General features: G+C 52.1%; 1 protein-coding gene across 2 annotated transcripts in view; it reads right to left on the bottom strand.

Annotated features, from left to right (window-relative positions):
• Window positions 1-240: 240 nt before the first annotated feature.
• The window catches only part of MTMR14 (myotubularin related protein 14), a 28739-nt gene continuing 7108 nt past the window's right edge, over window positions 241-21871 (bottom strand). Inside the window, exons 8-19 of one of the 2 annotated variants that reach the window (XM_061357210.1) lie at window positions 20425-20495; window positions 19356-19430; window positions 17983-18049; window positions 16911-16996; window positions 16554-16630; window positions 16202-16238; window positions 14898-14968; window positions 14253-14302; window positions 13896-14034; window positions 11312-11488; window positions 3700-3855; window positions 241-611 (exon numbers count right to left, since the gene is read on the bottom strand). In XM_061357210.1, the coding sequence (XP_061213194.1) occupies window positions 434-611; window positions 3700-3855; window positions 11312-11488; window positions 13896-14034; window positions 14253-14302; window positions 14898-14968; window positions 16202-16238; window positions 16554-16630; window positions 16911-16996; window positions 17983-18049; window positions 19356-19430; window positions 20425-20495 (1184 nt within the window). In that variant the 3' untranslated portion in view covers window positions 241-433. The remainder of the gene's footprint in view (window positions 612-3699; window positions 3856-11311; window positions 11489-13895; window positions 14035-14252; window positions 14303-14897; window positions 14969-16201; window positions 16239-16553; window positions 16631-16910; window positions 16997-17982; window positions 18050-19355; window positions 19431-20424; window positions 20496-21871) is intronic. The other variant, XM_061357211.1, reaches the window with a different exon arrangement.

Genomic DNA, 21871 nt, shown 5'->3' with positions numbered 1-21871 from the left:
TCCGCTCCCCAGCCCGGTCCAGCGCCGGTTCATCCCCCCTCCCATCCCATCCCATCCCATCCCATCCCATCCCATCCCATCCCATCCCATCCCATCCCATCCCATCCCATCCCATCCCCGCCCCGCCCGGGGCTCCCTCCCGGTCCCGGCTCGGTGCTATTTCGGTGCCGCGGCTCCCGGAGCGTGGGCCGGGCTATAAATAGCGAGCTCCCGCCGGCCGAACCCAGACAGGAGGCAGGAGAGGGCACAGCTCGGGGGGTTTACTGGGGGGATTTACAGCAGAGATGGGCCGGAGCACCCCCGAGCCCCCAGCCCCAGGCAGGGGGAAGCCGGTGGTGGGTGCTGCAGGTGCCCGCACCAAGAAGGGGGGTGCCAGGGCTTGGCCAAGGACGGGTCCCGCCAGCCCCGGTTGTCCAGGCACTGGTTCCTGTGCTCAGAGCGTGCTGCTGCCTCTCAGTCCCACACCTCTCACAAACTGCTCGAGGAGGCCCCCGATGGCCCCCGAGGGGCTGGGGGGCACGGCCTTGAGGCCGATGGTGCGGCTGTAGCTGGCCAGGAAGGAGGAACGCACTTCTTCCAGCCGGGACTCGCGGTCGCTCGCCGACACCAGCCTAGGAGAGAGAAGGGGGAGGTCAGCAAGGCCAGCATCCCTCTCCCCATCCCAGCCCTCACTCCAGTGTGGGGCAGGAGGCTGGCAGCAAGGCCAGGGCTCTGTCCACAGCATCAGCAGGGCTGTGGTGCTCAGCTGGTGATGGTGGCCAAGGCAGCACCAGCTCCAAAAGGCTGCACTAGAGCAGATGCCTCCATGACTTGTCCAACACAACCCAATGCTCTCCCTTGGAGCCTCTCAGTCCCAAGCTCCAGCTCTCCCCTTGGTCTCCTCCTTCACCACTCCCCCCAGCTTCTCCCATCACCACCACAGTGCTTCGAGGCCATGGTTCATACAGAAAGTGCTGCCTTCCCCACACTGATGTCAGCCCCTGCGCCAGCTCCCTCCCCTCCTCACTCAACATTGCCAGGTGGAGCTATGTGTAGACAATCACTTCCAACCTATCTGTGGCCATCCCTCACATCCACTGCCCCCAGCACAGCCAGCAGTGGGGAAGGGGTGATGAGAGGAGGCAGAGAAGGTGACAAAAGCCCCAAGGAGGGCTCCTGCTGTGGAAAGAGGTTAGTTAAGCGGTGTTTCACATCTGCTCTCTGCAAACAGGAGGGCTGTGTGCAGAGTAGGGCACGGCTTCCCCCAGGACCTGCTCTCCTCTCCAGCTCATCCATGCATCTGCCTGTGGGCAGGGGGATGAGAGCAGAGGGAAAGAGATTAGTTCAGCCACGGGAGCAGGCAAAAAGCAAGACCCGGGTTCAGAGGGGGCTGTTCCAAACACTCCGGTCCTTGCTGCAGCGGCGTGCCGGTGGTTCCCAGGGAGAACAAACCATTCCTCAAAGGTCACTCCAAGGGCACAGCGCGAACCTTCCCCATCAAATATTCCCTTTAATCTCTCCAGCGCCTGGGCTGGCTATAAATTGGCACAGCTCATTTGAATGGAAGTGTTAACCACCCACAGCCAACAGCTTCGGTCCGGAAACAGCAGCAAGAGGATCTGGTGGGAGGGCTATAAACAGCAAGCGGTGCCGAGGCAGCCAACCAGGCCGCTGTTTACAGTGTCTGATAATAAAGAGAAGACAGAGGGCAAAGGGAAAGAAATAAATAAATAGAGGCAACACATCTAAACACATTAAAAAGATGCTTTTTTGGCAACCTAATTAGGACGTGGAACTCACAAACCTGCCAGCAGTAAAAATAAGCTGCAGGGAAGCAGGGCTTGTTTGTATCCGAGTGGAGTGATCTTAAATGTCACAGGCAGAGGTAAGCGAGGGCGTGCAGCCGCTGGGTCCCGTGGTTTCTGGCTCTCGCACCTCTTTTCCAGGGCAGGTTTAGTATTGAGGTTTTTAGGTTTCTTTCCTAGAGTGAGACACTCTGAGGTCAAGGAGCCTGGCACTGCCTGCCACCAAGCCCTGCAGGATGGGTGCATTGGGCTTGGAGCAGTTCAACCAGGGAGGCAGGTCCTGCTTCCCTGCCAAACTCTGCCCTGCTACACTTCCTACCCGCTCGTCTGCAGCTTGGGGTGCAGGATGAGAGGAGGCTGTCAAAGCCCCAGCACAAAGTAAGCCCTGACAAGCCCCACACAAGCACAAGAAGTAGGCTGTGACAAGCGTACCTTCGTGGAGCTGCTGCCAGCTGAGATGTAAAGTGGGAACTTAAATGGAATTTAATTTTCCAAACCCCTCATACTGTGCTGGGCTGTGAAAAACTGGGATAAAGCCCGGAGCCACAATGGGCTCCTGAGCAAACAGAGCTGATGCAGAGCTGAAGAGAGAGGAGGGCCTGGGTTAAGCTCAACACAGCGCCCCTGGGAACATCCCATCCCTTCCACACAGCGCCTGGTCCAGCACCCAGAGTGGTGCCCACAGCACCCCACAGCTCTAGTGAGGAGCTGAACAGGGCAGAGCACTTGCAGCACTGATGCTTTTCCCCTCCCTTTGAAGCTGGCTGTCCCAAGCACCACTTGTGCCCATGGTCTCAGCACAGGCAGATTCAGGGTCAACTTCCATTCATGTTTCTCTACCCAATTCCCTATTCTGATGTTAGATCCAGCTTCAAGAGCAGCAACCACTCAGTGGTGATCAGCAGCCACCGAGCACTGCCAGATCCAGGACACAGTTAAGCAGTCACTAATTCAGATGCACATCCTTCCCCAGACAACTGCAGGAGCAGCTCAGTGTATCCTCAGGAAAGCAGGGGACCAAATCCCAGCCAGGCTACGTCCACATCTCTTGTGACATTTTCCTCTGCCAATTCATGGGTCTTGTATCTTCACCATAGCTTGGGGGCAGCTGCTCAGTGGCACAGCCACGTAAGAAGGCAGCGAGCCTGTCCCACAGCAGATGTTGGTTTACACATCACTTGCCCTCTGCCTCCAAAGCATGCACTTGGATCTCAGTAAGGGACTGTCAGCACAGCTCTTGCCCAGCTAACAAGCAGCAGCTCCTCATCTGCCATTTCAGTTTCTTGATTGAGAGTTTGCAGCCTGAAGGCACAAGCCAAGGTTCTCCTCTAACAGCAATTAAAGCGCATCTCCTGTCTTTCAAGCTTCCACAGAGGTGGCTTTCTATTTGGAGGAGAACATTACCCCCCAGCCATTTTACATGGCAGGATGCAGGGTTTCTGCTGCTCTGCACTGGCCACATGCAGCCCCTGCAAATGATGCCAAAACTGGGGCTACAGGAGAAAAGCCCCTCTCTTATTGCAGCAAGGATCTGCCCCAGCAGGGAGATGGAGATGAGCAAGATCCAAAAGCAAGGCAATCTGGGTTAGCAGTCCTGTCTTGACAAGCATGCATTCTCAAATGCACTCAATCATGCCCAAATTCAGCATCTTCAGGGAAGAAAGAAAAGCCTCTTCTTCCTACAGAAAGCAAAGTGCCCCCCAATCATTAAGCAGAGAAAACGCCGGTTTCTTCCCAGTTCAGCATAAGCCAAGAGTGCTCAGCGATGGAATGTGTGGATGGAAAGCATCGAGGCAGGAAGACGGGACAGTTTGTTAACTGTCTTCTTCAAAGGGCCAGGGTGATCGAGTCCCAGCGCTCGCAGTCAGCCGAGAGAGCGCCCCGAGGAGAGAGATGCTGCGTTTGAGACACTTACAGGCAAGTGCTCGGGAACTCATCCGGGAAGCTGCAAGGGAGAGAGGCGTCCGCGCCCAGCATTGCCTGCTCCCGAATACTGCCGCACCCTGTCACCATCTGCCAGCTCCCAAAGTCCGTGGACACGGAAGATCCGGGCAGAGAGTGGTCCCCCGATCTGCGGCAGAGAGAGAGGGACACGGCGCCGTCAGTCAGGTCAGCAGCCACAGCCTTCACCCAGCGCTGCTGCCAGCAGGGCTGCCAGCCAGCAGCGCTGACACCCGGCACCAGGGTGCAAGCAACATGCAGCTCTGGCTGGGCCCCTGGCCAGGCCTGTCCTTTGAAAGCCAAGGGAGAGCCAAGCTGGCTCCGGAGCAGCGGGACAGGACAGAGGCAGTGGGAAGCAGATGGCCATGCAGACTGTGAAGCCCGTTAGTGAGATGCAACAGCGTGGCCTGCCCTGAATCCATCACAGATGGGGATGTCATGCTCTACAAGGGGCATCCCCCTGTGGCTTGTTGTAGCTGTTAGCACATCCCAGAGCAGCGGTGAGGCCTGATGGAGAATCAAGGTTCTGCTTGGTTAGTGCTGAAAAAAGACTTATTGATGCTCGCTCCATTAGAAAACAGCTCACTCTGGAGGAACTAAGACCAGATCTGAACAGAGCCAGTCACTGCTCAAGATGTCCCCAAGGCACCACCCCAGCATCTTTTCAATCCTGTGTTAAAAGAATGGACTGCCCCAGAAATGAGGTGGCAAAACATCTTTAGGATAGGAAAAATAGCCAAGGGGGGGATAAGTGTTTGACGTATGCAGCCTCCCACCAGGAAAGCAGGAAGCATGAAATCCTTTAACTGAATCTGAGGAGTCCCTCCAAAATCTGAGAGGGCACAATCACTTGTGACAACCCAGCGCTCCTGGCTTCTGGGGAACAAGCAATTACTGGGCCCCGCTGCAGAGCAGAGTGTACATAGCTGGAAGCACAGCCTGTGGCAGCCCTACTCAATTACACACTCCTGAGATCCTCTGGATAATTTATCTGAGATCTGCTGGGCAGGGAGCAGTGCTCCAGCTCCAGCTCTGCTGGGCCACGTACCTGCACACTGTCTTCACAGCTAAGAATAGCAGTGGCGCACTGCAGCTGCTCCCCAAGGGACCAGGAGAGCAGCTACACAGACAGGATCTCCCACAGCAAGGAGGGCCTCAGTGAGACTGGAAGGGAAGGCTGGGAGGGGGATGCACAGCAGGAGCCCTATTTGCCATCTTGGTCTAATTCCAAGCCTGCCCTTTAACGGGTCTGATCAATACAGCTGAGTTTGAGAGGTCTGAAAACGGTCCTGAGCTCCTTGTCAGCTTCCCATCGCAGGGCTGATGCTCCTGCAGCTGCAGTTCTGGGACTGTCTGGAAGTTCAGGCTTTGGAAGGGCATCACAGCAGCAAATAGGAGGAGCAGAGCTTCACCTGCCCCGCACAGCTCTTGTCCTCTGGCTGCTGGAGGAACAGAGGGGTGAGGTTCAGAGCACTGGGTCAAGCCCTTGATGCAAAAAGCTGTTTTTCGTGGAGCATGAAATGCCGCAGCAAGACCGAGGGTGTTCCCCTGCAAGCAGAACTGCAGCAGATACTGTTAGAAAGACCTTTTGGAGATCTGTCAGGGATAACCTTCCTTTGGGTGCAGGAATTCATAAGGGAAAGGGAGCAGCTGCTCAGTGACATCCACCCCTCTCCCTGCCTTTGGGAGAGAAAGCCAAGGAACTCAGTGTGAAGGAGGAGAGCAGGCAGAGTGCTTGGGCTCAGAGCACAGTGCCACCCTGGAAGCACAGTGGGAAGGGTGCAAGAAGCCAGGGAGAAGCACAGAGGAACACTGCCTCAGTGCAGAAGGAAGAGGAGGATGTCACCTCCCTGACAGTACAGCACAGCCAGAAAGGAGAACCAGGAGTGTAAGAATTTGAGCTAAAGCAGTAAAGAAGGCGATAGGCAACAGGCTCAGGCTGAAAGGAGCCAGGCACAGGATTCTGTCAGAAAAGTAATGGTTGCTGAGCAGAGGAGAGGTTTGGGGCCAGGCAAAAACAAAGGCTTTGAGGAGGGTAAGTGGATGGCAGAGGAGGGCTTGGGCTACAGCAGGACCTCCCTCTGACAGAGGCAGTATCAGCAGCCTGCATGGGAGGCTGTGTCCACACGGCAAGCAAAGACATGACCCCTGGCCCCAGTAAAAATGTGCCTCTGCCCAGTATCATCAACCACGCTGGTCAGATAAGTCTGTGCTAAAGAAGGTGAACAGAAAATAGTTTCCTACTTTGGCCTCAGCTTCCAGCTCCTGGTCACCTTCCATGGTTGTCAGCGAAGATTAGATGGATCTTACACCCCCTTCTTGGAAGTGGATCAAGTCAGATCTTGAATCCTTTCTTGGACAGGCTGATAAAAGCATCATGTACCTCCTGCAAGGCTGGCCCTCAGTGGCTCTGGAGCTCTCTAACCAGCCCTTCCTGGGGTCCCCAGCCCTGTCAAGGCTGTGCAAACGTAGTCAACTTACATCTAACCTGATAGCACTGGAGAGCAGGAGCTCAAGGCAGCCAACTCTGTGCCTCACCTCCAGGCAGCAGAATAAACCCCAGTCAATTCATTGAATGAACTGACTGACTCTGCAGTAAGTCCAGGTGATGTCTCCTGGCTCAGATATCTGAGCCAAACCAGAGGAGCTAAGGCTCTGGCACACTTTCCCCTCTATCCCCAACACCTTCTCAAGGGAGGCTCCTGAGGAACTGTCACAACCAGAAAGCACCTTCAACAGCCTCAAGAGACAGCAGGCCCAAGGCTGGGTGAGCAAGGCATGGGAAAGCCTGTGTTTGCACTGCAAGGGCAGCAGACCTTCTTAAACACTGAGCTAGGCTTGAGCCCAAGACCAGATCTTTACGGTGACTCTATCCCAGTGCAATCCAGGCAACGCCAGAGGTGAAAGTCTTCCTGTTGTTTCTACCCCTCAAGGCTCCCTGTGAAGTTTTGCTGCAAAGGCCCAAAAAGGGCTTCAGTGAAGCCCTCAGAGCAAGCTGGGGCTGCTCAGACACCAGCACCATCCCCAAGCCTGTAAGAACAACGTGTATGCAACACACTGCAGCCACGGGATGACTCCAGGGCTGGGCCAGCGGCCAGATGACCGTGGCAAAGCTGACATGGTTAGAGATGAGATACAGCAGGTCTTCAAGTCACTGGCTCTGCCACAGACATCCAATGGCAGACAGAAAAAGAATGAAAGTGAGCTTCACACACCCACCTCTTCAGGTCCACGAGTGGGAAGAAACTCCCTCAAAAGTGCAAGATTAACAAAATTAGACTAGCAAAACAGAGATGAGCTGCAAGCTGTTCCTTCACACAAGGAAGGACCTCTAGCAGGCCATAAACTGGCAACTCCTAGCCTGGAATAGTTCCTTTTAATTAGGTCAGTGCTTCCCATGCAACATGCTGCATAGAAAAGAGTATTTCAGAGCACACGGACACATTGCCTACCAGAGGAGAGCCAATACTGGGGGCAGAGCAGCACTCAGGGATCCTTCCTTTTCCTAATCCATAACTGAGAGGAGTGCCAAGTGCCAACAGCTACGCTCTCATCCTGCCCTGCGCTGCCCCCGCTCACCTGCCACGTTTCCACACACCTCGGACTATTTGGGAAGCAGCTCACTTGCCAGCATATGCTCTGTGCCTCCAAACCGAAGCAAAGCAGGTACCACAGGCACAGGCAGACCTGGAGTTAAGGGCACAGCCTCCTACCTTTGCGTGGGAAGTGTTGGCAAGGAGGACTTGGCAGAGAGCTGTACTGAGAGCCCTGGCTGAATCCCAGGCAGCTATCTACAGGCTGTGTTAGTGCCTGCTGTACGAGCCTGAGCAGCCAGTCCTCCGTGAGCACATCCATTCCTCATTGCAGCACAGTCATGTGCCAGCCAGCAAGCCTGTTTTGTCATGCAGGAATTCCAGAAAGCATTCCTGTAAACAATTCCTGTCCTGCTGCTATCCCAAGTGATCTTATCACGGGTACAGCTTTCTGTGCCAGGTGGCTGTAAGGAGAGAGGCACAGTGTGCATGCAGACTTATCACTATCAACACAACACCCAGAGCCAAGGGACAGCAGCTTCTCTGCCCTCTGTGCTCACTGTGCTCCCTCCAGACCCTCAGCTGAGCCATCTCCAGCCCTTTAAGTAAGGGAGTTCTCTGTGGCTGTTGACCAAAGCAGATCCTGCACGATTTAACTCCTGCACATCTCGACTCTTCACATCACTGCGCTCTGTGTTTTGTTTAATTAACTTAGCAAAAGCACATTCAACCAAAGATTATCCATCTGCTAATCCACACTAGTGCTATGGACACACAGGCCAAATCCCTGACACAGATACAGGGATTTTCTGCAGTGTCATGGGACACTCAGACTATTAGTGTCAACTGCAAACACAGAACATGGTCTGCAAGCTGCTGCCCACTCGTGATTCAATGCACTCCATCCGCCATTCTCAGAGCTCTCTGTTTGCAGAGCAAGGAGCACAAATAATCTATGCAGGATCTTCATGCATGTTTACCCTCAGCAGATGTGACCTTACCATCGTGTTGGGATAAGCTAAAAAAACTGCTAGGAATTTGCCTTTGTAATGCTTTGTCTAACAAGAACCATCCTGGGATTTATGGGTATCCAGGACCTCGGGATCAGAGCAGGACTCCAGCTGGTGAGGTGATGGCAGCAGCAGGCTGCTGACATGGCCCAGTCAGGAGAGGGGCTTGGCTTCCTTTGGGACACCCCATCCCCCCTCTGGCCTCTGCTCATCCCTCTCTGCTGGTTTTCCTTCCCAATCCCTCTGGATCATCCCTGCGTGCCAGCAGTCGGACTGAGCTGCTCATGTGAACTACCTGGAGGCTGCCTGCTGGCATTTTACAAGCAACCATTCTTCCCCAACTGCTGCTGCAGTGGTTTAAGTGTTTTGTTGCTATGGCCACACAACCAGAAGATTAGGAAGTCAAGTACGGTAGTTTCTTCATCTCGAGAGCCTTGGATGTTAACCTGCCAGCAGCACTGTGGAGATAAAGGTATTTTTGGCATCCTGATCTCTGTGCTCCAGCCTTTCCATCCTACTGCCACCGTTCCTCAGGGGGTGAAGGGACAGAATTTAACTCTTCCTTCCATCACAGATGCATTCTTTCTCCTTGCAGAAATGGACTCATCCTTTCCTTTAGGATGGAAAATGGTGGCTGAAGGTACTGTGATATCCATCAGCTGCGTGGAGCTCACCAGACAAATTCAGACTAACATTGTCTTAGCAGGGAGACTAAAGCCAAGTGGAGTGACATAACCCCTCTCTCTGGAGAAAACACACCATGGTCAGGCCCCAAAATGTACAAGTCATGTCAGTGTCTGCCTTTAGCTATCAGAGCTGTTAGCAGAGAGGCAGGCAGGGCAGTCTGACTGATCTGGCAATGGACTAGGAGGCAAAGCAGCATGGAGGTGCCAGAAGACTGGGTTTGAAAGAGCAGCTCAGTTCACCTTGACAATTCCTTCCACTCCCTGAAGGGTCTCTAGATTTATTCCCCCCAGCCTGCACATGGAACAGGGCAAACCCAGGTGACACCAGAGATGGAGAGGATACAGGGCTGCCGTCCTCACCCAGCACAAGTGCAGCAGGGTAACCACCTTTATGTGCTGCTCATTTTACCCCTTTGGCTTTACAACTGATTCCCTTCTCCCATCCCCTTGGTTCCAGGCTGCACAAGGGGTTTGCTCCCCTATTCCCCCATCATGTACTTTGTTCTAGCCCAGCTATGTTAACAAATTTAACAAGGATTTAGAGTGGACTGGTGCAACCTTGCTGTGCTGAAGGGATTTAAAGGCTTTATACCATGGTAGGAGCTATAATAAAGGTCAGCAAAAGGTTTATAGTGGAATTCACAGAATGTTTCTCTCTTACACTGACAGAATACTGCAACTCCTTCTCAGGAATAGTTACTTGGCATAAAGAAAAGCCACCCCCAGGACCTCTGGCCTGGATAAAACAAGCTTCCCCACCATGCTTGCCTGCTGCTTCAAGCCCTGGGGGTGCCAGTTCTGAATACCTGACACCAATGGGCAGTAATCATCCAAGAGCTGACAAACACCTCAGCCAGACACAGCCAGAGGAAGAGAATTGTTGCCTTTACCAACTCCGAGCCCCTGCAACACAAATCCCAGGGACTGGTGCTCAGCCCCTTCCTGTGCTGCTCCTCTGCCTACGCTGTTTCTCCCCTTTGCTCTCACAGAGCAGTCAGGCTGCAGCATCATGAACATTGCTGCAAGCTCACTGCCAGCCCTGCTCTGAACATCCTGTCAGGTCTTGGGAATGGCATGAGACCACACACAGGAATCGTGGCACTACCATCATAAACAAAAGCAGCCTCAAGACAAGCTGGTTTCTTTTCTTGAGAGAGAGCATTCTCTTCTTGGGAGATCTGGTTTTTCTTACAGACAATACAGAAGTGGGCCCCAGCAACAACTCAACACCACCCTATTGACCTCTTTTCCTGGGAGAACAGTTGGCATCACACATGAAACCTGCCAGACTGATTTTTTTTGCTGGAATCAAGAACCTTGGTAAGAAAATTGGATAAATTTGATAGATTCACAGGACACTTTGTGTTGGAAGGGACCTTAAAGCTCAAACACTTCCAACCCCCTGCAGGGTTGGAAGGCAGGGACACCTTCCACTAGAGCAGCATTTTCTATGCTTCACTTGTTTGTCATTTGGTTTCCCATGTGTACTAAAATTTGGCTGGTGGCTGTTTCTGAAGGGAATCGCTAGAAAAAGACTCACTGGAAAACCTGCAGAGACTACACAAGCTTTTGATGCTGTTAACAGCAACCTCTTATCTAAGAGCCTCTTTATCCCCTGTCGGCCTACACACATGGTGTTTGCTCCACAGGCTCTGTTCTTTCTTCCCTCGCCTAGCTCTCTGCTCCGCTCTGCCCTACTGCAGCATCAGACTCCAGAAGGGTGCCAGAATATCCTTTGTTAATGGCATGAGATTAGGCTCAGGTCCAGGGTCCCCATTCCCTGGCTGCCCAGCAGGAACACAACAGCCTTCCAGGTGGAATCCCTTGCACTGGCACAGCACTCCTAGCTTGCCCCCAGCAGATTCCACCTCTGCTTGCCAGCGGCACCCAGAGGGTTTTTCCAACCTGCAGAGTCAGGAAGGAGAGCAGGTGGAAAGGGGGACAGGACAGATGCAGAGTGAGGTCTGCTCTGTTTGAAAGGCTTCCTCTCCCACACAACACAGCCATTTCAAGCCTCTGTGGATGCATCTGACAGAGAAAGTGAGCTCCAAGCATGCAGGATGCAGAGATGCCAGAGCTCATGGAGTTCAGGCAAGCACTGAAGACAGGCAGAGCAGACATCTAGCTGTTACTGGCACAGTTCCTCACTCCTCTAAATAGGCTGAGGCAGGAGTTGCTGTGTTTAATGGCCAGCATCTCATACAGTGCCAGGTTAGAGAGGAAAAGGCCTCCTGATGCCCATTTGTAGATACAAACACATGTGCTCCAGGGTTCTCAGAGCCACAGAAGTGCTGCCCTGCACTCTCTTCAGCAGACACTCATTTTGCTGAGGGATGCTCTCCTCCATCCCATCTCACCTGGATCTGGGCACTTCCAGTGGGCTGCTTCCAATCCTCAGGAAGTTATCAGAATGGGTTGATGAGGAGGAGCTGGAGGACTTGACTTCGACCACCCCTGTGGAAGGCAGCCTATCTTCAGACTGCTGTGCCCTGCTCCAGAGCACAGCCTGTGGCGATGATGCACAGCTCCTCCTCCTGCGGGATAGAGGACTTGGATGAGAACAGTGGCTTTCCCATGCACTCCACCACAGCCTGGCTTTTACCCCAGCAGCTACAACCTCTTGTTCCCATTGAATCTGCCCTCCTCCCTCCCAGGGAACCACTCAGTGAGGGGGTACACTGAGCTCAACCCATCTTAGCCCATTCTTTTATAGATGCCCATCCACGTGACCTGGAAATCAGCGACAGGAGAATGCACCAGCCCACACACATACAGCGATGGCTTTGTTTAGTCTAGCTGCAAAAATGCCTCAAGCAAGGGGCCTCCCAGCAGGGAAAGACCATTTCAATCTGCTCTGACTCTACAGAATGTATCAGCCCAGGAGCTCAGCCCAGGTGGGTGTTTCGCACGTACTGATGAAGGTGACAGGGACACAACACCGGTAGTATTTTCCCTTGTAGTGATTCCCTGCAGGGGAAGGTGACCACGCTTCTGACCATGTGCTCAGAGCTGACAGGCACTCTGGTTGTAGATGCATTTCAGTCCTTTCCCTGCCTGTGTTTACAGCCTGAGATTGCTCTGGCTTCTTTTCTAGCCAGCACGTTCATTCTCAGCTGTGATTCACTGTCCATTGCTGCATTAAGCTGCTCTTCCTGGAATGTGGATGGGCATCTTAGCTTTGAGGTATCAAGCACTGGCAGCAAGTGCAGCTAAAGACAGGCTCATTGTACAGTGGAAAGCACAATATCCTCTCTTCATTTCTTGAAGCGTGTCCACCCTCAAACATCACACCACAGCCTCTCTCAAGCATTATTCATCTCATGTTATCATAGCTGCCAACATAGCTGCACAGCCTGCAGAAACAGGCTTGTACAGCTAAAAACCAAATGCCTCTCCCTGCAAAGAGACCTTGAGGCCACCCTGCTTTCAGGGCAGCCCAATGAAGCACATCCCCTCCTCTCCCTACCCACACCATGCACTCAGCATGTGGCAAGATCTATCTGTTCTCTGGACTACAACAGCCGGCAGCAAGACCCATGCTAAGCACTCATGGGCAGGCTCACAATGGTCCTTTCCCCAAGCTCATGTCCATAGCACTGGCCTAAACCATCCCTGTGGCAGCAGCAACTAACGCCAACACAGCCTGACATCCCCAACAGGAAAGAAAGCAAACCAGAGTTAGAAAACACATCACAAAATCAAGCCCTGATACATGTAAGTGCATCAGATCTATTCCAGCACACTGTGGTCACTTCACATCTTGGGAAAATCACGTATGCTTTGTGCTGCAGGATCTACCCTGTATGTCCTGAGCACACAGAGCAATAGAATTGTGTCCAGTTTACCATCCTGCAGCCAAGCAAGTGGAAAGCTGTTCTCTGCTTGCTGCAGTCGCTTTACTGTGGATTGATATGCTCTGTGTGTTCAAGAGGACACTGCTGCCCACTTGGCAAATGCAGTATGGGACTCTCCATCTCCATTTTGTGAGCCTCCAGGAAGAGTCTCTCTTCCCCTCTTCAGCAGTTTATAAACTGCCTCACAATGTGCTTTAGATGGCATGGCTGCAGGCTCAGTCCCGGAGGAATTCCATCTGCCTCCAGCACAACCCAGTTTTAATTTAAAATAATTGCAATATAAAACAGTGCCTTCACGTGTGCTGAGGGAGAGGAGAGAAAAATTAAACTGAGAGGGGCAACCCTGCAGCAAGGCTCTGAATCCCCAAACAGCACCAGGAACTCCACAAGCAAAGCACAACGCCTATCCCAGAGCAGCAGTGCCCAGACACCTTCCCCAGTCCCTACTTCCACAGAGCTGTCTGCATTCCCAGCAGAGTCCTGTATGATCCCCTATCAAGAGGGAGCACTGAGAACTCCACATTCTCCACCAGAAGTACCTCTAAGCAGCACTAAAGGCAGCAACCTGGTTTCAGCTCACACCTTGTCCTGGTAGAGGGGCTAAAGCTTAGAGGGGATCCTTTGCCACCCAGCCCACCTACCACTAACTGCAGATACTCCCCTCTATAACCTCTTCCATAAACTAAGCTTCATTTTAGGGCAGCAAAGCTGACTCCACTTTTCCCTGGGGAGGCTGCTGCCAAATGTGGTTTTCCTGGTAGTTTGGAACCAACTTTTAGAAGTGAAATCCTTTCTGAAGGAGGTTTAACAGTGAAACAACAAAAAGGAAACAAAGATGCTTTACTCTTATCAGGGGACACACTTCAGGAGCATCCCTACAGTCTTTAACATGGGCTGGTCTCCAGTTTTTGGTGCAGAAGCTTTGTAGCACAAGTTGCAGCAAAGCCTCTGACAAACTCCTCCCTCCACAGGAAGGAACCCAGGCCACAGAGAAGCAGACCTGGAGGGCAAGGGACTTCAGAAGTATCTTTTCTACTGTGCTCAGAGCCTGCTCCTGTTGCTATCCACTGAATGGGTATCTCCTCACCATGCTGCTTGAGCCTGTGCTCCCGCTGGCATCAGCTCCACTGCTTCATAGGTGAAGCTCCCGGCTGCTCCAGGGGAACTTTCCATCCCCAGGGAGAAGTCGCTGCTCAGACTTGTGGTGCTGCCTCGGTCTCTCTGCTCTACAGAAAACAAAACAGAGGGACCTGAAGGCCAGCTTGGGCTCACTTCCTCTCCCCCTCCAAGCAACACGATTCCCACATGCTCTGGGGCTGTGCTGGTGCGAGGTCCCAAGGGAAGCATACCCATGTGTAGTCACCTTGATGCTGGGAACCCAAGCCCCCAAGCGATCACCCATTACCAGCACCCATGGGTGCTGAAGCTTGGCAGCAGCACTCACTGAGCATGCAGATCTCTTCCAGGGTGAAGCCAGGTGGCAAACTCTTCCTTCTGGGGAAGGAAAGACACAGTTACCTCGGGCACGCTTCAGGCCACAGCCACATCTCTGCAGCACCCAGCGGATGGGAGCAGTGGGGAGTTAGCTGTGCGTGGGCAGAGGGGAGGGGATGGGGATGCTGTGCAGTATCCCACTGTCCTCACAGTCCCAACCCTGTGCTTTGAGATGGTGGCAACAGGCTGTGGGCAGACACATGCTTATTCAGAGCCCCCTGGGTGGGCTTTGGTTCTTTCTGCTCCTCCTGACATAGGAAGGGATTTAATGTTAAAGAACCAGGAGCCCGCTCCTCCCAGCAGTGCCTGGTGGAGCTTTCTGCAGCCTGCTTGGGCCACAGCACACAGCTTGGCTTCACCCGTGCTCCAGCAGCCATGGGCAGTCATTCAGCAGAGAGCACGTTTCAGCATGGACAGTTTTTCAGAGCACAACACAGCCCCTCACAAGCCTCTGCCCCATTTTGCAGCCTTCAGAGTGCAGAATAAATTAAGGGAAACTGGGCCAGGACACCAGGGCTTCCATCTCCCCAAAGGAACGGCACTAACAAGCTCCCTGGCTCTGCAGCCCATGCAGCAGCAGGCACAAGCTCCTTACCTCTGCGACTTCACAGCAGAGAACTCCTCAGAGGTGATGTGCTTCAGAAAATTGAAGCAGAAAAAGAAAATCTGAGCAAAGGGAGAGAGAAGAGCGGTTCAGGAATGAACCCGAGGCTCCATCAGCCTCTTATCTCGGGAAGGAGCTGCTGGCAGGCGGGAGATAACAAGAAATCTGCAGCTGTCAGCCTCCCATGTGGCATGGGTGCCACCATCCCTTCCTGGGCCTCCTCTTGCACATCAAGCTGACCCTCTCTCTGCTCCCTGGCACTGTCAGGCCCAGAAGGGAAGGTGTAAAAGGTGTCCTCAGCAATGCCTTGCACACATGCTGCAAGCACACAGCAGGTACTTGTGCCATCAGTGCAGAACGGCAAAGAGATGGCCCCAGGAGCTGCCTGGACACGCAGGTAAGCAGCAAACCCAGCAGGACCCTTCTCCTCCTGCAGTGGCTTGCAGGGAGTGCTAGAGGCAGCCATGTACCTCCTCTCCTGTTGCAGCACCAACCCTGCCCTCGGCCATGCAGGCACCAGAGCAGAGCTGCCAGGCTCGAGTCAGCAGAGCTCTGGGAAAGCAATGGATGGGAGGAATGATACTAACACAGAGGTGCTGGACCACTAAAAGATGGAAAATAGGCCAAGGTCCTGGCTCTGCTGTTCAGAGGGAGGGGATTTCCTACTGAGGTGAGAGTCTGAGGAGCAGGAGGTTAGCTGCAGGGCTAGACACGCTTCCCACCTCCTGATCTCTACTCAAAAATGATGCTGCAACTATAGTCACAGCAACCATCTTTTGCTGTTTAACCATGAAAGATATGAAGAGAATTAGTTCCACTAATCTTAAGTGCCTCCCAACCCCATCTGTGCACCCACAGACACACCCTAAACACACACACTGGAACCAGCACAAGCAGCTGTGGTGACATGCAAGCCACATGCAGCTGCAGCACCCAGGCAGGAGGGCTGGTGCTCAGGACAAGCACACAAGATGAGACAGCTTTATTTCCAGGAGTCACAGGCCTTAAGCATCCCTTCTCATTGCTGAGCTGAACAGCACAGTCCTACCTACCCCTGGACCTGAACTCTAATGGCAGGGCTGACACCCATCAACCCAACTGCAGCCCAAGAGAAAAGCATTCCCTCACCTTATACATCAGGCAGTGATGGGGCAAGGCTCCTACCTCACATTTCCAGCAGCTGAATAATCTTTCTACAGCCCAGCCAAAGCACTGGTATTACCAGAAGCAGCAGTGAATGCTGCTCCTGTAAACAAGTATCCTGAGAACAGAAAGCAGTGCTCCAGAGCACTCACCTCTTCTCCTTTACTGAGTCGATCGACTAACATGTGCCTGGAAAGAGAGCACAAGCAGCTCAGTCACGTGCTGGAAGCCAAAATGAGCAGAAGAGCACAAGCTCTCAAGAATGGCCCCAAACCTGAGCCTCCAGGTGAAAAAAGGCATCGACCCCCCTTCTCACAGCACACTGGGAGCTGCCCCAGCATCCACCTTCGGTTGTGAGTAAACATGAATCCCCTGATGGCTTCTTCCCTGCTGTGCAGGGATGTATGCCCATAGCAGGGGGCTGGAACTAAGATGTTAAAGGTCCTTTCCAACCCAAACCATTCTATGACCTATGTATATGCAAGTAAAACTTAGCGTGCCTACCCAAAGAGAAACCAGTCATAGGCCACTGTTAGGTAGAGAATCTCAGATGGCTCCAGGGATGCGTGGATCAGCCCATCCTGCAAAGCAAATGAGAACAGCCTTCAGGCAGCAGCCCTAGGGGCTGGGACTTGGGAATCCATCATCGACTGGAAATTGTCATGATGAGCCAAGATGCCCATTCTCTACCTGCCTGTGATAGTGCTCTGATGGCAGGGCAGAGCATGTTGGGCTCCACATCAAAGCCAATCCACACCCCCTCTGAAGCCAACATAGCCAAAAGAAACATGAACTGCTCCACAGTCACCCACCCTCCAAGCAATCACCCCCAGAAGCAGAGCAGGTCAGCTAGGTACTCACGGCCCATAGGGAGAGGCGCAGCAAGGAGATGAAGAGAGGAGTTCGATCCCAGCCGGATATACAGTGCACCAGCAGCCCGCTGTCATCTGCTCCAGGCAGGGATAGGAAGGAGAAGGACAAAAACCCCACGTTGCAACAAAAGCAATGACTTTATGGCAAATGCATAAGGACAAGGTGCCCTCTGCCCCTCTGCCCAGGCTCAAGAGCAGAGCTCATCCACCAAACCAGAACATTCTGTCTCAAATCCGGCAGCCCACAAGCAGCTCAGAGCATCCTGGGCTGTCAGCAGCCCCAGCTGATGTGCTGTCCTGGTCCTGACAGCTGCTCAGGACATGAAGTTACTAGGTATGAACATCACTCTGCTCCCCAGAACAAGCACCTACCCAGCTGCAACCCTCTATCACAACCTATTCCCTCATCACATAGAAACCTGCTCCAACTGAATGCTTTTCCAGCCTCCCCAACCAACCAACCCACACTGAGCAGAGGCACACACACACTCCTATGATCTCCAGAAAATCCAGTACATCCCAGAACAACTGCTGTAGGAGTCTGTAGCTGGCTCCATCTATCCAACAGTGCTAGGTACAAATTCACAGTGCCCAGAGGGAACGAGATGCCAGCACAGGGCAATGCACACCTTTCAAAGAGCTGGGTGTGATGACAGAGGATGGAAAGGGCTCTTAAACAGGTACCTAATAAGACCCTGGGCTGGGGGGGACAAAACAAGTGTCCAGCAAAATAAGAGCAAGAGTCAAGAAGCAGAGGAACAAATGTTTCCTGTTTTTCAGTTTTAAAGCAGTAAAACATTAGCTCATATTTCCAGCTATCTCTCCATCCCTGAGAGGACAGGGCTTTCCCTCCAACAGGGGAGCTGGAGCCCTGAGATACTAGGAATCACCATGTTCTGAAGGGAGAGAAGTGAAGCTGTCTATAAAGTGACTCTTCTATATTGGGAATTGATCCACAGTGGCACTAATATGATGATATTAGAACAGTGGATGATGAGCTGTTCCTCCAGAGACAGCAACTACTCCAGTTCAGACTGCTGGGAGCAAGGAGTTTGCCTTACCATCGCTATTGATGATGGAGATCAGCAGCTTCAGGTAGTTCTGTGTCTGTTGCACAAGGTCCCAGCTCTGCAGGAAGAGAAATGTTGATGATAAAGGTCTGCCCATAGCAAAAGGCTGCTCTGCAGTTCAGAGCCTTTCTATATCACAAATACAGCCTGAAACTTGCACTTGGCAACATCTCTGGCTAGAGAAGCACCTCAACCAGAGGTGACAGATCATCTATCCTTTGGCAGTGTGTTCCAACAGATCATCCTCAAAAACAACACACAAGACTTCTCCTTATCTGAAGGTCTGATTTCACACTGCAGACATTGCTTCCTGTGCAGCTTTTCCTCCCCAGACTGAAGAGCGCTTTAGAATTAGTATTTTCTCCCTGCAAATGCACTTCTACATTAATCAAGTCAAACCTCCATCACCTCTGTGATTAGCTGGAGCCTGAGAACCTCAGCTTCAAGTGAAGCACCTTCTCCATTCTGAGATCATTTCTGCATTTATTACACCCTCCTCAATTTTTAATATCCTTTGTAGAACACTGGCTGCTCAGGATTCTAGTGAACAAGTTTCTAGCCATAAACAAGCTGTGCTCCCATCAGTCCCGCTTCAACATTGCAAGCTGCTTTTGCATGATTCTGCTTTATTGAAATCACTGACTGATGAACACTGGCCCAACATGGGGAGCTCTCCTCATGTGGTGCTTCCAGCCAGAGAGCACAGAGTGTGAGATGCTCCAGCACAGCCAATCAGCACCAAACCTGGAGGGGCTGGTGGGTCCACTGATGTGTGAAATGGAGCACAGTAATCAGTAGAAGGTGATGCTCCCTGCTAGAACAGAGGTAAACCTTGAAGCTTGGGCAAACACAGGAGTTCAATTATCATTTGTAATGCTGTTGCAGTAACAAGGAGACATGCTACAGTCAAATATGATTTTCTGCTCCTCTCTCAAAGGACAGGCACCATGAAGAAGGTGCCAAGTCCCTTGGCTACTGCTTGCAGAAGGCAAGGCTGACCTCTCTCAAGATTCTCCACAGTCAAGGAAGCATGTGCAGAGCTAAGACTGTGAACAAGTAACACTGCTTGCCATTTCCTGGCATGTTACTTGCTTTTGTTAGCAAGAGAACTCCCTAAGGGACTGCAAGCTTTACACAGAACAGAAAAAGCTTGGACGTTCCAGCCAGCTGCCTCAGGACACATCAAGCTTTTGGATAGAGGATTTCCACTGCCAATGTGAAGAGCCAAGTAAGCAGCCTCGCTCCCACTGGGATGGTATGAAGTGAGCCAGATTATGGCAACAGGAGCAAGTCAGGCTTCAAATCTTTACTGATCCTTCCTGAATGGATTCATGAGCTCCCACAGAGATGGCTGCTTTGCTCACCTGGTACTCACTCCAGTCAATGTTCAGAGACTGGGTCAGAGACACTGGGATACTTAATGGAGCATCTACGTAATCCTGCAAAAAACCAAACACAAGTGGTCAGAGAAAAGCCCTGATCTGAAGGCAATGATTTCCAGCAAAAACTGTAACAATAAATGCCAACTGGTGCATCTGAAAGGAAACATCTCAGCAAAGCATCTTTGGATGCAGCAAAATGAAGTGGTAAGAATTAACTCATAGCCTCTTAGAAGGGCCAGTGGAGAAGAGGAGCTTTTCTGTGCTCCCAATGGTGGAAGTCAGCGATAAGGCATGTTAGTTCCTGAATTCCTGAAGGGCTGCTCCACTCAACCATCTCACTCAGCAGCAAACAGAATATGAAGACAGAAATAACAGAGGCTATCAGTAAGATCCCAAATCCAAACCCAGGAGCAACCCAAACCCTGCATGAGAGCTCAAGCAGCACTGCAGGATAACAATTCAGTTATTTTACATACAGATTTTACAATTAGCAATTCAGTACATTCACTGCTTTGTTTGCTGATGGCTTCCTCCTTGTGATCAGGAATAAGCACCTCCTGTATGAAGATAGGCTGAGACAGTTGGGGCTGTTCAGCCTGGAGAAGAGAAGGCTGCGTGGAGACCTCAGAGCAGCCTTCCAGTATCTGAAGGGGGCCTATAGGGATGCTGGGGAGGGACTCTTCATTAGGGACTGTAGTGATAGGACAAGGGGTAACAGGTTAAAACTTAAACAGGAGAAGTTTAGATTGGATATAAGGAGGAAATTCTTTCCTGTGAGGGTGGTGAGGCACTGGAATGGGTTGCCCAGGGAGGTTGTGAATGCTCCATCCCTGGCAGTGTTAAAGGCCAGGCTGGACAGAGCCTTGGGTGAGATGGTTTAGTGTGAGGTGTCCCTACCCATGGCAGGGGGGTTGGAACTGGATGATCTTAAGGTCCTTTCCAACCCTAACTACTCTATGATTCTATGACATATAGACCTTGCTCAAGAACTCTGAGACGAGACCCAAGCCCAGTAAACCCCCCAGGTCTCCATTTTGTAACCTCCAGGTACCTGTTTCCAGTTAAATATGAGACCTTCAGCTGTATAATCCCGGTCTTTGTAGTCCTTAAAAAATTCACAGCCTGCAAGAAGAGGAGATAATGAACAGTTCAGCTGACTGAGCTCTACCCACTGCAGTGCCCTGTGGGACTGGAAGTGCTGGCAGCCCCGGGCTCCAAAGCACTAAACTAATCAAAACTGCTGCCTGCGGGAAGAGAAGAGCAGTAATCATCAGTGAGTGCAGCACAGCCTCCCAGCAGCACAACCCCGAGCACTCAGCAGTGAACACACTCACACAGCATAGGGCAAACTCCAAACTCACAGCTAATGTGGGGTCTGAGGGACTGGTTTCCTTCTTTCCCAAACAAGAGGTTTCACCAAGGAGCTGCACTTTGCAGGGCCAAAGGCTTTTTGCACAGATCGAAAGGCATCAGCCTGACAGGCTGCGTGAGAAGGAAGCAGCAAAAGGAGGTGTTGGCAGAGCCCTGGGGAAAGGCAGCTTTCACAGGGCATCTGCCGCAGGCAACAAGAAAGGGCTCTGCCAGAGGCTGCTGTGATTTCTCTCACATTCCCTCTTTCAAACACACAAAGTGCCCTATCTGAAGGAAGCAGGTACATAACCACTTCTAAGGCTTCCCCCAAGCCCTTCACCCCTGAAGCTTGTCCTTTGGCTCTGCTCTTTTCAAGCAACTATTTGAAGTCTCTGGGGCAAACTGCAGTCACTTGTCACAGCTGAGCAGCCCCGTTAGCACTGAGGCTGCCTGCAGGATACACAAACACCTCTCCCAATGTACTGTGTGTGCAGCAGCAGCGCCAGAGTGCCCCTGACACTACCAAAACACCCGTGCTGAACACAGGCAATGATTCCTACCCTGCAAGTCACAAGGAAATCCAACGGTGGAAAAAAACCTGTACAAGGACAGGACTGGCCCTCAGAAACACAGAGTCAGGCAGCAATCTGTCAGCTGAGATCTAACTCCACTTAAACAACAGCCTAAAGCAAAGAACAAGGGACTATGGCAATAAGTATTGGCATCTACAAGTGCCAAACACCAGTCGAATGGAGAAGAGGGCTTTTCTGCACTGGAGAGCACCAAAGTTTCTACAGATAACCCACTTTCAGCCAAGTCTTTCACCCCAGACAGTCACAGAGGGACAGGGGTTAGTGGTGGACTTTGCAGTGCTGAGTTAATGGTTGGCCTCAATGATCTTAAAAGGTCCTTTCCAACCTAAAGGATTCTGTGTCTGGACACTGACTTGGTCACCTAAAACAAGTTCTCTCTTCTTCCTCATCCTTTACGAACCCTACAAAAGGCCTGTGTATGCTGTCTCTCTCATGTTCTCAGTCTGGTGAGGAATATGCTGGCAACATGTATATCCTTGTGCCACGGGCTGCAGAAATCAGTATTTCTGTACACCTCAGCAACCTGCATGGCAAACTCAACAGAAATCCTCAGGC

The sequence above is a fragment of the Neopsephotus bourkii genome, unplaced genomic scaffold (genome assembly GCF_033783945.1).
Source record: "Neopsephotus bourkii isolate Nb327-2 ecotype Australia unplaced genomic scaffold, CSIRO-AGI_Nbou_v1 NB_887, whole genome shotgun sequence".
In the NCBI taxonomy this organism is placed as follows: domain Eukaryota; kingdom Metazoa; phylum Chordata; class Aves; order Psittaciformes; family Psittacidae; genus Neopsephotus; species Neopsephotus bourkii.
The sequence above is the reverse complement of the archived record's forward strand: the minus strand, read 5'-3'. Positions and strand labels throughout refer to the sequence as shown.